General features: G+C 37.3%; 1 protein-coding gene across 2 annotated transcripts; it reads right to left on the reverse strand.

Annotated features, from left to right (window-relative positions):
• Positions 1-475: 475 nt before the first annotated feature.
• Positions 476-14,331, reverse strand: LOC113639237 (calsenilin-like). Of its 2 annotated transcripts, XM_047804574.1 has the most exons (10): positions 14,178-14,331; positions 12,350-12,512; positions 4,968-4,970; positions 4,701-4,825; positions 4,351-4,420; positions 3,053-3,123; positions 2,647-2,754; positions 2,429-2,533; positions 1,741-1,803; positions 476-1,650 (listed from the first exon to the last, which is right to left on the reverse strand). In XM_047804574.1, the coding sequence occupies exons 1-10, from the start codon at positions 14,214-14,216 to the stop codon at positions 1,603-1,605; spliced, it is 795 nt and encodes a 264-aa protein (XP_047660530.1). In that variant the 5' UTR covers positions 14,217-14,331; the 3' UTR covers positions 476-1,602. The 2 variants fall into 2 exon arrangements, with proteins under 2 accessions (XP_047660530.1, XP_047660531.1); XM_047804575.1 differs by lacking the exons at positions 12,350-12,512; positions 14,178-14,331 and adding an exon at positions 5,444-6,732.
• Positions 14,332-15,696: the final 1,365 nt, after the last annotated feature.

The following is a 15,696-nucleotide window of genomic DNA, read 5'->3' on the forward strand; positions in this document are numbered from 1 at the left end:
ACACAAACACACACACACACACACATGCAGATACCCCTTTGAAGCAAGGAAATGGTCCTCGATGCACAAAAATGCAAAATGTTAAAGAAGGTTAACAGCTGCTTCATATGGAACCTAATGACCTTTTGACCTTTGAAGTATGTTAGATGTATACAGAAAATGTAAGATGCATGGTAGACCTTCTGGTGGTTGGTGGTTTAGAGAGGAGGGAAGAGCATATAGAGCCACCTTGTGGTAACAGAAATTTGTGCACTTTGGTTTTTAAACTCTTCTGTTGTTTATGCTGCTGTCTGACATTTATGGCTAGAAAAACAACCTCATTTCAAATGCAACAGAGTGGAACAAAAATATTAATCCTTCTGTGCATTGTAATAGAAAGTTGTAGCACAAACTGCAGTGTGCAGCGATTCAGCTGCTGCACATGTTCTGTATGTGTATTGTGTATTATGTTTAGAGTCACAAGCTCACTCAAGTCAATCATGCAAATGCTTATTTATTTGGTCCAGTGTCATACAATCAGATCAAATCAGTGTTAACAATATACAAACATCTAACAAACAATCAGGTCTAAAGATTCAAATGATTATCACGTGAATATATATTAGCAACAACTGGTCTAGAACATTCTGATAAATTCACAGTATGATGAGCATATGAGATGTTAATGCAGGTTTCAGTGCATCATGCTACATCCTTACAGCTTCATATTTGCAAAAACATTATATGGTGTGTAACACTGCATTCACACAAAATCTCTAAACTTCTGTTCTGTCCCCAGAAAGCAAAATTGCTTCCACTCTCCATTATTCAATTTATACTCAGCAAATTACACAAGAATTTTGCTCTGGACCTTTTTATCACCCATTCCCTGCTGTTTCTGAGGGAATTCTGATCAGTCCCACTCAATCTCAAAAGTAATTCTGACCAATCCTACCTGCTTCTGAAGGCATTCTGAGCAATCCTGCCTGCTCCTAAAGGAATTCTGATCAATTCCACCTGCTCCTGAAGGAATTCTGATCAACTCTACAGAATCTGAAAGGAATTCTGATTAATCCTGCCTGCTCCTGAAGAAATTCTGACAAATCAATAGTCAGGAATTTTGACTAATCCCATCCACACCTGAAGAAATTCAGACCATTCCCCTCTGCTCTGGTGGAAATTCTGGGTAATCCTGCCCACTTCCGTGCATGAAGGGACTAATCCTTCCAGCTCCTGAAGGAATTCTGATATACCATGCCTAGAGTTATTATTTGTGTTTGTCCCTGCTACCAGTATTTTATAATAAGCTTAGCTGGTCGTTTCTGTCACGCTGACCAGGATGATGAATGAAAGGATGAAATGATGATGAATGAAAATGTTCCTTTTCCCCCCTTTTTGCAGCTAATATTCCTGAATCACAATCTCTGTGTTAGGAACTTGTGCAGGAAATTTATAATAACCACTCCAGTAGCAGTGTGCAGTTTTGTTGGTCAGTCAGGAAAACTGCGGATTGTAGAAATATCACTTTCTCTCTTTTTATTAGCCAATTAGGAATCTTGCAGCAGAATTGAATTGAATTGAATTAATTTTCTACTGATTTCTCATGCTGTGGCTTTCAGTACTTTAAATAACATTCTCAAACAGCTGCATGGAAGCCATAATGCTCTGGTCCTGATAAAAAAAAAAGAATGAAAATGACAGTGTATTTATATAATATTTATATATGATTTTATATTGATATATACTGTTGCTCGGGTTTACCTTCTCACATGTCTCGATGAACTCGTCAAGGGTCACAACTCCGTCTCTGTTCCTGTCCATTTTCTGTCAAACATTCAAACGTTTATGAGGGTTTAGTTATCTTTTATTCATCCAATTAAAAGAAAGTGAATTATTGAATAAAATTATTTTAGATCCTTCTGTAGACTTTTCCATGACATGACAACTGTTCAGGAAGGATCATTTTATTCACACACACACGCACACGCACACACACACATACACACACACACACATACACACACACACACACACACACACACACACACACACACACACACACACACACACACACACACACACACACACACACACACACACACACACACACACACACACACAGGTTATACAGTAGCTTATAGTTTTTCCTCACTGTTATAGTCCAGCACCAAGTAATTAAACATTCATGTTTAAACTCAAGGATTTCAGGATTAAACCAAATGAAATCCTAAAAATCCTGATCAGTCCATTTCTCTGGAGAATTTACAGAATGTTTAATTAATGAATCGGTTAGTTTTTAGTATTACTATGACTGGAAAAGTTGGATGGATGAATGAATCAATGAATGAATCAGTCAGTTTATTATGGATTCATTCATTAATTGGTGAATTAATAGACAAACAAATGAAGGAAGGAAGGAAAGAAGGAAGGAAGGAAGGAAGGAAGTTACTTGGAAAAATTTCTCCACATGTTCAAATGGTGCCTCAGCCTTCACATTGGGATATGTGTATCGACCCATCATGTCGTAGATGGACTTTATGATGTCTAACATTTCCTGCAGATCAAAAAAGTGTTGAATGTAACTAATTTGAGAAAACAATTCTGCTGGTCATACAGCTGATCCTAAAACAGTTACACACAGGAAATACTAATGGTTTTGTCCTGCACCTGTTTGGTGATGTGTCCATCTTTATTGATGTCATACAAGTTAAAGGCCCAGTTAAGCTTCTCAGTTACTGAACCTCGCAGCAACACGGACAGTCCGATTACAAAGTCCTGTCAACAAACACACACACACACACACACACACACACACACACACACACACACACACACACACACACACACACACACAAACACACACACACACACACACACACACACACACACACACACACACACACACACACACACACACACACACACATTCTATAAGACATTTTTTTCCGATCTAAACAATACATCCAAACTACATCGGGGAGACGTAAAGAGAATATACAGATGTGAGACAGAGACAGAACAAGTTTTTATGTATAGTGTATGTATAGTGAGACAGACTGAGTGTGTTTCTTACCTCAAACTGTATAGAACCATTTCGGTCCATATCAAAGGCATTGAACAGAAAATGTGCGTATGTAGTGGCATCTAAAAAAGCAGTTTGAAAAAAGCACTCAGTAGCAGTCTTTAGGTATTTACTTTGATTTATATTTACATTTCCTTACATAATGTGTATGTAATGCCACTGCAGCATCACAATGTAACATTTTTGCATAATCCTAATTATTATATCATGATTATTAATCACAATTTACAACCACAATATGAAGCTGTATGTATATTATACAGCCAGTCATATGTTAATAAATAAATAATTGAGATAAAAAATTATTGTGTATACAACTAGCAAATATTGTTTAAACAATGCTAAAATACTAGCATACTAACTAGCTGTTTTAATTAAAATAAAAATTATATTGTACTAAATGCAATTTACTTGTCGATTACAGCCATTTTCTTTCTTTTTTTTTAACTCTATTTTGTTAACAATTATTTTGGATGCTCTCTTGTTAAATAACTAGCTAGCTAGCTAATCTGCTGGCTAGTTAATGCTTGTGTGCTAATTATCCCACGTGTTCATGAGCCTTCTATGTACATCAGATGTCATCTATAGACCATAAAACTCAGAGTTCTGATAGGACAAATTCATAAAAAATTGACATCTGACATCATCAAAGTATTTTACTGGCTCTGTTTGTAGTTATAAACAGCTTCGGTTGCAAATTCAAAAATGTTTTTGTAGATGCTTTCTACAGTCAGTCGATCTAACACCTATGGAAAAAGTTATCTAAGTACATTAAAAGTGAATTTCTTTTTAAAAACCTACAAAAAAACAACAAAAAAACAGCGTACGATCCTAAGATAAGAATTCTATCTCTTTTTTTGTTACTAAAAGCAATAATAAGTAAAATAAATACCATTTACAATAATAATCTAAAGATTTTTGGGCCCCCCCCCCCAAATAAAATAAAAATACATTACAAAGAAAAACATGAAGACTGTTTACAACCCTAATATTATTGTACTGTAGCTTCTTTGTTGGTAAAGGAACATTTCAGCTGTAGGAAAGTTAACAATCAGATCCATAATAATCTGACAACCATCAGAAATATCCAGATGTGTTCAGAACATTAAAAGTACGTTCTTTTTGCAATGTTAAAGCCTAATCTTTTGAACTGGTTGTATACATTATTGAATGTTATGATAACATTATTATTAGCTCAGATTATAGGTTAAAACTAAACTGAACCCTTAAATACTATATAGAAAAATACACATGAGAAAAGAGAGTGTGAGATTGAAGTCCCAGCATACCTCCTTGAGGGAAGAATTGGGAATAAATAACCTTAAAGGTTTCTTCATCGACTAATCCACTGGGACACTCCTAACCAGAGAGAGAGAGAGAGAGAGAGAGAGAGAGATAAGGAGACAATAGAGAGAGGAGAGATGAGGAGAGAGAGAGAGAGAGAGAGAGAGAGAGAGAGAGAGAGAGAGAGAGAGAGAGAGAGAGAAATATAACAACCATTTACAACGAATTCTATTAGATCCGTCTTTTAATTTTCAAACTAATTTATTTATTGTCATGTTTTTTTCCATTCCATTTCCAGGAGAATTGTTTCAATTCATCATCTCTGAGTTTTTTTTAATAAACCCCCAATTCTCACGTTTTTGAAACCTCTGTAGAGAGACTGAAGCTCCTTCCTGGTGAATTTAGTTTGAGCTTGAAGTTTCTCCAGACCTTCAGGCTGGTGTCTCACCATAGACAGCTCCAATTCAGCATCTACACAGTCTAATGTAGAGAGGGACAAAGGAGAGAAGCTGAACGAAAGGTTGATAAGGGACAGCATCATAGAATAAACAGATGTTGAACTGATTTCTATATCATGAACTCTAAAGAGAAGGTTTTTAATACGACGTAAATATTCACTCACCATCTTAAGAAGTGATGAGAGAAGACAAAAAGGAAGAAAAAAATAAAGAAACATGTTAATAATATTACGCCATATTGTCTGTCAAGAAATTATATAAATACAAGTAATGATAACTGGAATATCCAATATATTCTCTTTCTATTTAAATTGCATTTAAAGATTTCCAGAATTTGATTGTGAGGCAGGAGCATCATGGACCAGCCATGTCTCCTCTAGTGGTATCTGATTCAGTGTGATCTTTCTAGAGATTCCATGCAAGATTAAAAAGCCTGGAAACATTTTTACTGCTACTTTCACAGACCTCGCAACCAGATTTATGTCTAGAAGTTCTCCAAGAAGAACAATCCTTCAATGGAAGTTTAAAAGATAGCAATATTATGCGTATGGAATATTCCAGCATATTATATAAGGGATTTTTTGCACATGTGTAGTGGAAAACAGGTTTATAGTGAAAGAGAGGCCAAGAGACAGCTTACCCTCCATAGAGAGTGGGTCCCAAAAGCTAAACTGCTTTAAAACCATGAAAAACAGAAGCACCACCACAGCTACTGCAAAAAGTTCCATACCCATTGTGGCGACTTTAATGTGTATGCTACAACTAATGATGAATTAACACCAGCCAAAAAAAAAAAACCTGGATTTCCGAGTAGTGTCTTTTGTAATACGTGAAGTCGTATTGTCATCTGGAATATCATTGGTCCTTAGACATTTTGGAGAGAAGATAGTCGATGCAGGAGGAGGAAGAAGGTATCTTCAATGTTTTATACAATCAAATGGTGGTCCAGCACCAGTTTGAGTTTCTTAATAAACACGGTTTGGAGTAATGATAAGCTGCAACAGTCAAGAAGGAGGTTCTTCTATTTAAATTTGTTTTACAAAATAAAGTTAAACTGCATCAAATCTACAGTATAAAGATGCACAGATCAGATTTACAAAATTGCAAAATGTTCAATATAAAAGTTAGTATAAACAGTTCAATTTTGTACTTTCAATTTGTATTTCAATCAAAAAAAGTTTCAACTTGTATTCAAATCCTTAAATGATGAACATCATGTGTTTCAAAATGCTGGTAGATAAACGGTTAAAAAAGGAAAAAAAAAAAAATCAAAATCACAGGGGCACTTCAGATATTATTTTGTATTTAAAGGGACCATAACATCTGAAGCTTCATTCAAAGTTTCTTCAGCATGGGACTTATGTAGCAAGCAGTTAGTATGAGTTAGCAAGTTGAGGTTCCTCAAAATAAATTATGTTAAATGGTGATGGAAATCAAATAATACGCTTAAAAAAAGGCAGTAATAGAAAAGCAAAGCCACAAACCGTCAAGCTCAGTATGCAAATAGTGATGAGTTCAAATAGAAGGTAAAATCCAGAGCCAAATGTGAGTCAGGTTTCTGATATAAGATCACAAACTCTCAAAGCAATTCTCAAATGTTGACGAAGAGTGGAATAGACTCTCAGAACAGAATAGAGTCTTGTGTCAGAAATTTGGCTAAACATCCAAAAAAACATCAATTTTGAAATCCCATCAGGTTCATGCAGACCGACTGTGTCACAATATCCTGTAGATTAAAATCTTGACCAAAACCTTTAACTCTCTTGAAAACCACATGTCGAAAGATACTTTTCAAAAAGCTATTCAAAAAACATTTGAATGCCAGCATCAGATCAGTGTCCATTATAAGTTGAAGAGTCGATGCAGCTCGTTGCTGAACTCCTGTGTGTGAGACAGTGAACATTTCATGTACGAGGTCCTGTGATCTGGCTTCCTCTATGCTGACACTCCCTGACCCGCAATTATGTAAAGCAATAGTAAAAGCTCTCTCTCTCTCTCTCTCTCTCTCTCTCTCTCTCTCTCTCTCTCTCTGTCTGTCTGTCTGTCTGTCTGTCTGTCTGTCTGCGTCTCTCTCTCTCTCTCTCTCTCTCTCTCTCTCTCTCTCTCTCACACACACACACACACACACACACACACACACACACACACACATCTCTCTATCTGTAATTCTATACCCTTTCCATTTTGTCTTTAAGGTTTTAAATGTATATTCTTGGGAAATCTGACTGCTCTTGTGAAACTGTGGGACACAAATGGTTCTTGGTCAAGCTGGTGGTTTTGAGATAGCTCAATTTACATGTGGAAAAATCCCCTTTGTGATTTCTTATGTCTTTGTGGTTCTCCATCATAATAAATATATGATCGTTTTAAAAGGTGCTTTGATTCAAACAAGAGTTGAAATTCTTATTAATGACTGTAAAAATCTGCCTCTCTTCAGTGAATCAATTAATTTGCTTCAACTCACCAATAAGAGTCGACACCAAAATGGCTCATTGCATTTGCATCACAAGTTGGCAGGTGTTATAAATGTGCACTGCAAAATATAGCAACCATTCTGCCATTAATAATGCTGTTATTACTGATGTACTTCAGTAAGAATTGTTATTTCCATTTATACTGATAACCTCCTCTAATTCACTGTCTCAATGTTGAGAACACACACACACACACACACACACACACACACACACACACACACACACACACACACACACACTAATGAACAACATAAAACATAAAAGTTAAAATGTTACCTATGCAACATGTTCTTAAGGCTTAAGAAATAGAAAATAGAATAAAATATCTACAAACTACTTTTCACAACAGACTGATCAGTGAGGAGGGTTTGCATTACTCAGGGTTTTTTTATGAACAAGTTAGTGAAGCTTATAACTTCTAGTTTAACACTAGAATTGCTTGAGAATAAACTGGAAACAATATCTGGCTAGGTAAATTGCTTGCTTTTTATTTAAAAACCTAAGCATTGGTTAAGGCTTCCAGATGGGTTTTTATTACATGTATCCTGTCATGACGAGGGGTAGAAACGGACCCAAAAGCAGGATAGCAAAACAAACAGGTTGTAATACCAAAGAAAACACGAAACACAACACAGACTAGAGACAGGACAAGACAACAGTAGATTCCGCGCTGCACAAGGCAACGCGGCACAGTTAAATAGACAGGGTGCTCAAAATAGGAAACAGGTGTGGAGACAGGGAGGGGCAGACGAAGGTAGGGCAGACACGTGATGAGGAACGTAAACACTTGCACGTGGCCAAAGTCCTGACATATCCCTCCATTTGCTAGAGATACAGTACTGTACATTTTGGTAGCTATAAGAAATACTTCATTCTAGATATCTACTCACCTAACTAGCTAGCTAATCAATCTAGAAAGAAACAAAAACTCTCGCGACGTCCTTGCGAAAATAAAAATACCCACCTTGACCCGCGGACATGGGCATGCGCCCGCGTGCGTGCACGCGCACACCTTTGCCCCCGAAGAACCAAAAAAACCCTCAGATATCTTCTCAATATATACCCTGGCGCTCCTAGGAGCCCAGGTGCCATATCACCTTATTTACCGGCCTTACCTCCTATGTTTTCTAAATACACTGACCCAATTTCCCCTTATTTCCCATTACCTTTCACCCATATGCCCATTTATGGATTTTCCTCCCCTTATTTTTCATGACCTTAGACTAAACACCTGGGCCTTCTTCAGTCTGCACAACATGTTTATGAGCACCAAATGCCCATTTATGGATTTTCCTCCCTTTAGTTCTCAGGGCATAGGTCTGTGGACCACTGTTTTTTTCATTCTACATAACATGTTTTCGCTATGGGCCAAGGTCTGAGAACCATGGTCTTCTTCATTTTCCATAACAATTTATGAGCTAAGGTCTGGGAACAATGGTCTTTTCCATTCTACATAACATGTTGTTATTACAAATGTGCTCAGACTGACTAGGCCTGACGGCCCCGAATCTGGTTGCAATAAACGTCTTTGGCCTACAACATCACCTACATATGTCTTATGACAGCAATTGTAATATTTTGCAAGGCCTAATACTTTACATTGGTTATAGTATTGTAAGGAATAATATTTTAATTAATTCTACTAAGATATTTTACAACATTTCCCCCTGTGAGACTGTAAAGTCTCACCAAACTTATGTTGCAGTGTTCTGGACTACCTTGTCATTTCCACTAACCCATATATCTATCTAATCACGACAACCTCTAGCACAACTTACAACAACTTACAACAACAGGACAAGACAACAGTAGATTCCGCGCTGCACAAGGCAACGCGGCACAGTTAAATAGACAGGGTGCTCAAAATAGGAAACAGGTGTGGAGACAGGGAGGGGCAGACGAAGGTAGGGCAGACAAGTAACGAGGAACGTAAACACTTGCACGTGGCCAAAGTCCTGACATATCCCTCCATTTGCTAGAGATACAGTACTGTACATTTTGGTAGCTATAAGAAATACTTCATTCTAAATATCTACTCACCTAACTAGCTAGCTAAGTGGAATGCTAGTGTATTACGGAACTAACTAGCATGCTAATGACAAAAAATTCTTTAACTTCTTTACATTTACATTCAGTAGTTTGTCATGAAAGGACTGTAATTGAACATACTGTATGACTTGCAAAGCATGATGTCAGGTTCCCTCAAGCAGGTAAGTCTCCTGTGCAATTACTTGAAGATTGGGGTTCAAGGCACTGTCAAATAAAACTCATTATACGGTTCTGCTTATGATTGTATATGCAACAAATGAATTGAATTTACATAAAGATTCATCCAACAAGTTTTACTGCCTCCAAACTTTGGAGTTCGAAAAAAACAAAATGTGGATATGATCATTACAAGCTACATATAAGAAAACACACAGTGCTGAGAATTCACTTTCACTGTTTTAGTTTTTAATACACTTAAGGAGTTCTTTTACCTCCCTAATCGGCACTTATCTGGTATTAAGGCAGCTAATGGAGGAAGGATCTCCCTTCAATTTCAGGAGTAATTTTTACTTGCTGCACTGATAAGCAGTACATTAGGCTGCTTTAAAGCCCTATATCATCCTGACTCAGATATCAGGCACAAGCTTTCACCTTTTAAAAAAATTTGTCTCTCTACTTTCCAGGACTAATAGATTAAATCATACTTTTGTCACTTGTATGATTGATGGGTGGACATGAGGAACATATGGGCCTGGTCCATCGTTGCTGTGATGAGAATGCTTTTATTAAATAGATTTTATTTGATGCCATTTATGAAAAGGTCGTTCATTTAGCCAATACAAACTGATGTTATGAAGCCAATGTGGGATCCTTCGAAAGGGGACATGCCCACATTGACCACTGGTTTAACAGTTTCAACTAGCAGAGTTGGATGACTGACAGGAAGTGGCCTAAAATGAGTTTTGCTAATTTTATGATAAAGCTGTGACATAAAAGTTCACTTTATCAATGAGGAACCATTAGATCTTAAAAGCAGTTAATAATTTAGTTTTCATTTGTGCATCATGAGTGCACAGCTCAGCACAATGAAGTAAAGCTCTTAAGGAGATGGAGTCAGGCTGCTTTTATGCAGCTAAGCATTAGGCCTAAAGACACAATTGTTCATCTTCACCTTGCTTGACTTATTCAACTCTTTACTAGCCTGACCTGTCCACACCCTTCTGTTAACCCCTTAGACTCCCAGAATCCACTGATGGACTCTATCACTCTAAAAATTACATATATTTTTACACTTCCTTTCAGTGTCAGCACTAAATATTTTCTTTCTGGCCCGTAGATGGCACAAGATTACACCTTAAGGTGTAAATAGTAATTGTAACTAATTTGTTTTATTAGAACTTGATATCTAATAATATAATTCCTCAAATGTAGTTATAATCCAACAGACAAATAGACACACAATTTCTCTGAGCGGAAGGAGCCTTTCACAGCCACACTCCTCGCATGCAGGAAGTGATGTCAGTAGTCATGGACTGCTTAAGCTCTACCTAACACTCTATTTCAAACATGTGTACCAACTCAACCATGTTACACAGCTGCAGGATAAAGCTATTAATAATATTAATAAACTAAATATTTTACATTTTATGTATTATTTTTGAACAAAATCTTAAGACTGGGGGAAACTTTACAAATATTTGCATATCATACTGGTGGATTATAACCAGGTTGTACAAGCTGCTTCAAAATGTCAAAAGATGAAAAAGGAACAAGAGACAAAATAAGAGATTGGCAATTTATTGAAAACTGCATTTAAACTTAAACAGGCTGTTCATAAGTTGATCAAATGTTTAAGACCACATCCCAAAAATCCCTACAACAGAACTAAAAGTGTCAAAAAGGGATGAACATTTCTCCATGTGGTGAAGATGGCTTCACAAAGGGCATCCACAGTCTGGAACTCACTCATTTTCTACCGCTTATCCGAACTACCTCGGGTCACGGGGAGCCTGTGCCTATCCCAGGCGTCATCGGCCATCAAGGCAGGATACACCCTGGACGGAGTGCCAAGCCATCGCAGGACCATGCATGTCTTTGGACTAGGGGAGGAAACCCCCGAAGCACAGGGAGAACATGCAAACTCCACACACACAAGGTGGAGGCGGGAATCGAACCCCGACCCTGGAGGCGTGAGGCGAACGTGCTACCCACTAAGCCACCGTGCCCCCCAGTCTGGAACTGACATACGTTTTTGTAAACTTGCCTTGCCATCCATCCCCAAACATTCTTAAGGGGATTTAGATCAGGGGATGCTATCTTACGGTCATTGGGCTGCAGTATTATTAGCATCACTAATGGCCTTAATTTGGGTCGTGGATCGGCCTGTGTTTTCACAGACAGCCCGTTGGATACATCGGCACAGTGCAGGTGAAATTTGGGTCTAACACTTGATTTTTTGGTCCCATAACTCTTAGGATTTTTTAATAAATTTAAAATGACTGTCTTACTGTCTAAAACCTTGGCAGCAATGGCACGTTGCGAGAGCCCTTGCTTGTGTAGCTTAACAATCCTGCCACATTCAAAAACAGAAAGCCTTTTTGCTCTGAAGGACAATGACATTAAAGCCATGTTTTTGCACAGATTTGAACTTTTTAAGGCTATGGTCTTAAACTTTTGATCAGCTGATGGCCAGCCTGTTTGAGTTTACATACAGTTTTCAATAAATTGCCTACTACTATTTTTTGTCTCTTGCTCTTGTTTCTTCTTTTGGCATTTTGAAGAAGTACTTACAACCTGGTTATGATCCACCAGTGCAAAGTGTGAATACTTGTAATATTTTCCCTGGTCTTAAGATTTTGTGGATTAGTTTCCTGCCCAGGAATTCATTGTCAAGGCTCAAGGCCCAATTATAGTATATCTCATGTTCCCAGCACAAGTATGCTATTCATTTTAAACTGGAAATCTTATAAAAGTGTGTAAAGTGGAAATGTGTGTGTGTGTGTGTGTGTGTGTGTGTGTGTGTGTGTGTGTGTGTGTGTGTGTGTGTGTGTGTGTGTGTGTGTGTGTGTGTGTGTGTGTACCAGCGATCTGTGCTGCTCTGCTGTTGATGATCCACTTTATCAGGCAACATTTCATAAAGGAATTACATGAGGGACGGAGTTTGGTGAGCTTGTCTTCGTCTCCTATCTCCGGCTCATCAGCAACAGAGAGGAAAACGACACCCACTTGCTTATGACCTTCAGTCTGGAGAGAAGGAGAGATACAGAAAGAGACAAAGACAGACAGAGAGAGATGTAGGGGGAAAGTGAGTAACAATCAGACAGTAAACAAAAGAAAACAGTAAACTAGCAAGGGATTGAGTTAGGTGAAATATGAGAAACAAAGAGTGACAAGCATAAGACTAATGTGGGTCCACAAAAGATAGAGAGAGAGAGAGAGAGCGAGAGAGAGAGAGAGAGAGAGAGAGAGAGAGAGAGAGAGAGAGAGAGAGTGTGTGTGTGTGTGTCCTTTTGAATTATCCAGAGAGCTATTCATATTTATGTGTTACTATATAATTGCAAGATAAGGTATGGATGGATGGATGGATGGATGGATGGATGGAAGAAAGAAAGAAAGAAAGAAAGAAAGAAAGAAAGAAAGAAAGAAAGAAAGAAAGAAAGAAAGAAAACAGACCAATGGAAATCGGAGACAGATGCAACAGTGAAATGGGGATGTGGTAGCTTAGTTAAGGTTAAGGTGTTGGGCTATCAATCGGAAGGTTGTGAGTTCAATCCCAGGTCCACCAAGCTGCCACTGTTGGGCCCCTGAGCAAGGCCCTTAACCCTCAATTGCTCAGTTGTATAAAAATGAGATAAAAGTGTAAGTCGCTCTGGATAAGGGTGTCTGCTAAATGCTGTAAATGTGAAAAGTTCCAATAAATATGTAACAGGAAGAGAGAGTGAACAACCAAAAATGATCATTTAAAAAAGGAAAGAAAGAACAAAATAATTTTATGCCTAATTAGACATAATATTTATGCCTAAATTTGGATTATCTTATTTAAAATGTTGCATGTGCACCCCCCCCCCCCCACACACGCACATGCACACTCACACACACACGTTCTCATTTTCACACAATTTGAGATTTAGCTCAAAGAACAAAGGAAGTGTGCACTGTTTGCCCTTGAGTCTTTACTCTTTTTTATATCATCATCTACCCCTCTATCTTCATCCCCATCCCTGTCTGTCTTTCTGGCTCTTTTCCTGGAGTGACAGAGAGGTCAGAGTGACTTTATCATCAGCACAAGATACTTCAAGCAGACATTAAGTGGCAGTTTAATCAGGTCCACATGCTGTGAAGGTCACTGTGTAGATATACAATTATTGACTGGCACCCATCTGTTGCTATGTACAGTTTGTCTCCCTTTGTAATTGTTATTATTGCTGTTTATAATTTTAAACTGCCCATATGTCTCTGCAATCTGTGTTTTTTTAATGTCGCTAATAACAGTATTAACATCTGTATAAATAATACAAACAAGACATATACCAAATATTACTAATAATATTATATTCTACTGATCAATAATAACACACAATATATCAAAAAATAACAAACAACACACTTTATACTTTTCATTATAACTCCTGTAGAACATTGGCATATTTTCTAAAAGTTTGGAAAAGACAGATGAAAGTTTAAACAATTACACAAAATAGATTTTACTTTTGTAGTAATACTGCTTGGTGTGATCCATGCACTATTAAAACTAAATACACTGAGAACTTACTGTATCTGTGGCTCAATATATTCTGATCAAAAATAATAAACAAAGTTTGCTTATCTTAATGTCATGACAGGTACAGGCATGTTATTTGACGTTATTTATTTAAAATGGCAACTTACTTAAAAAAATAAGAAACTCACCTGTCTTTTTTCTTTTCTTCCTTTTTCCATTTCCTCCATTTCAGTTGTTCAGCAGCTGTCGCATTACCTTCCTTTAGCTCAGAGCTTTTGGGGAGCGACAAAGCTGAGTAAGAGAAAGGGACAGTGTGTGTGTGTGTGTGTGTGTGTGTGTGTGTGTGTGTGTGTGTGTGTGTGTGTGAGAGAGAGAGAGAGAGAGAGAGAGAGAGAGAGATTCACTAAAGTGTTTGACAGAAAGAGACAAAGTAAAGGGGGGCTTTAAATATGAATTTAACATATTTTACTACACATTTTGTCAAATAAAAATAAATTTGTCACTGCTGCCTTTATTTTATATTTTTAAAATTGATTCAAGCCACATGCAGTCTGTTACAAAGCACTGACACTGGAGACTCCTTCCATTAATGATAAATAAATAACTCTTTTTTTACTTCACATTTATTTGGAGCATCTGCCATACAGGCCCTGTGAATTATTCCTAATTCATATGCACTAAATATTACAGAATAAAAATTAATAGTAAAATTAAAAGTAAAACTATTATTCTATGTCTCCTGACAGAACATGTTCATTGTCTTTCTTCTAACCTTAACCGCTGAGAGCCATTAGCTATCATTTTAGGAGCAGTTCTCTGCATCAGTTTCTCATGAATAAGTTTTAAATCACAGCCAGATCAATAACCTCCTCAACAAGACCATGCTGTCCCATGTCTAGTGTTTCCAAGCCACAGAAACAGTAAGAAGAGACACGTGAAACCACTGAGCTGTTCTATATTTAGGCCTGAAATGCAGCAGGAGACAACTAGGAGGAAAGCAACAAGGGATGTGGATATTGTTACAGGTCACCTATGATAATTCAAGGTATGCAATAGTGATTTAAAGATTAGCTGATGTACCATCCAGTTAATGGACTGGAAATCTGTTCCTAATAAGTCCTAACAATTCCGAACGGCAAGTCCTAACAGTTCCGAACGGTGTAAAACAGTCATTGGCTGAAGCAGGGGGTTGGGGCGAGGCAAAACACTTATTAGCCAAAACATAGTCTTAGTCACTTGGCACTAACAATCGGTTGTAATTGACAACAAAATTTCACTACTTGTCTTACTGAGTATGATTGTTTATGTGACAAAGGTTTGCCCGTGTACAAAAATGCAAATGCATAAGTATATCAATATGACAGGTTGTAATTTGGAAGATCTGGGAATTGCAATTAAACTTTGAATTTTTATTTGAGAATTGAGACTCTTTGTATGTTTGTGAAAACTAAAATGAAAAAGGTAGTATCTGATTTACACATTCTGAAATTATATTCAGAATATTTTTGGTGATGCAGTTATTGAAACGATTGTAGATATCGACTACTGATCATTCATTATACAAAAAATGCATCTGTTTATAAACAGACTGTTCATGACTTAATGTCAATTGTGATGACATACAGTACACTCACAATCAGCTGCATGACTAACAATAAACAATACTAAAGTTTCTTTTTGGTGAGTTGGGCTTCTGTTCCTCACATT

Source organism: Tachysurus fulvidraco, chromosome 20, assembly GCF_022655615.1.
Source record: "Tachysurus fulvidraco isolate hzauxx_2018 chromosome 20, HZAU_PFXX_2.0, whole genome shotgun sequence".
Classification (NCBI taxonomy): Eukaryota; Metazoa; Chordata; class Actinopteri; order Siluriformes; family Bagridae; genus Tachysurus; species Tachysurus fulvidraco.

Excerpts from the sequence above, each read along its gene's own strand:
- LOC113639237 (XM_047804574.1), bottom strand. The coding sequence starts at position 14,216 with ATGGAGGAAATGGAAAAAGGAAGAAAAGAAAAAAGACAG. Across the intron at positions 12,513-14,177 it reads GAAGAAAAGAAAAAAGACAG|ACTGAAGGTCATAAGCAAGT; the intron begins GTGAGTTTCTTA and ends CCTTCTCTCCAG. Across the intron at positions 1,651-1,740 it reads TCATCGAGACATGTGAGAAG|GACCAGAGCATTATGGCTTC; the intron begins GTAAACCCGAGC and ends TTTTTTTATCAG.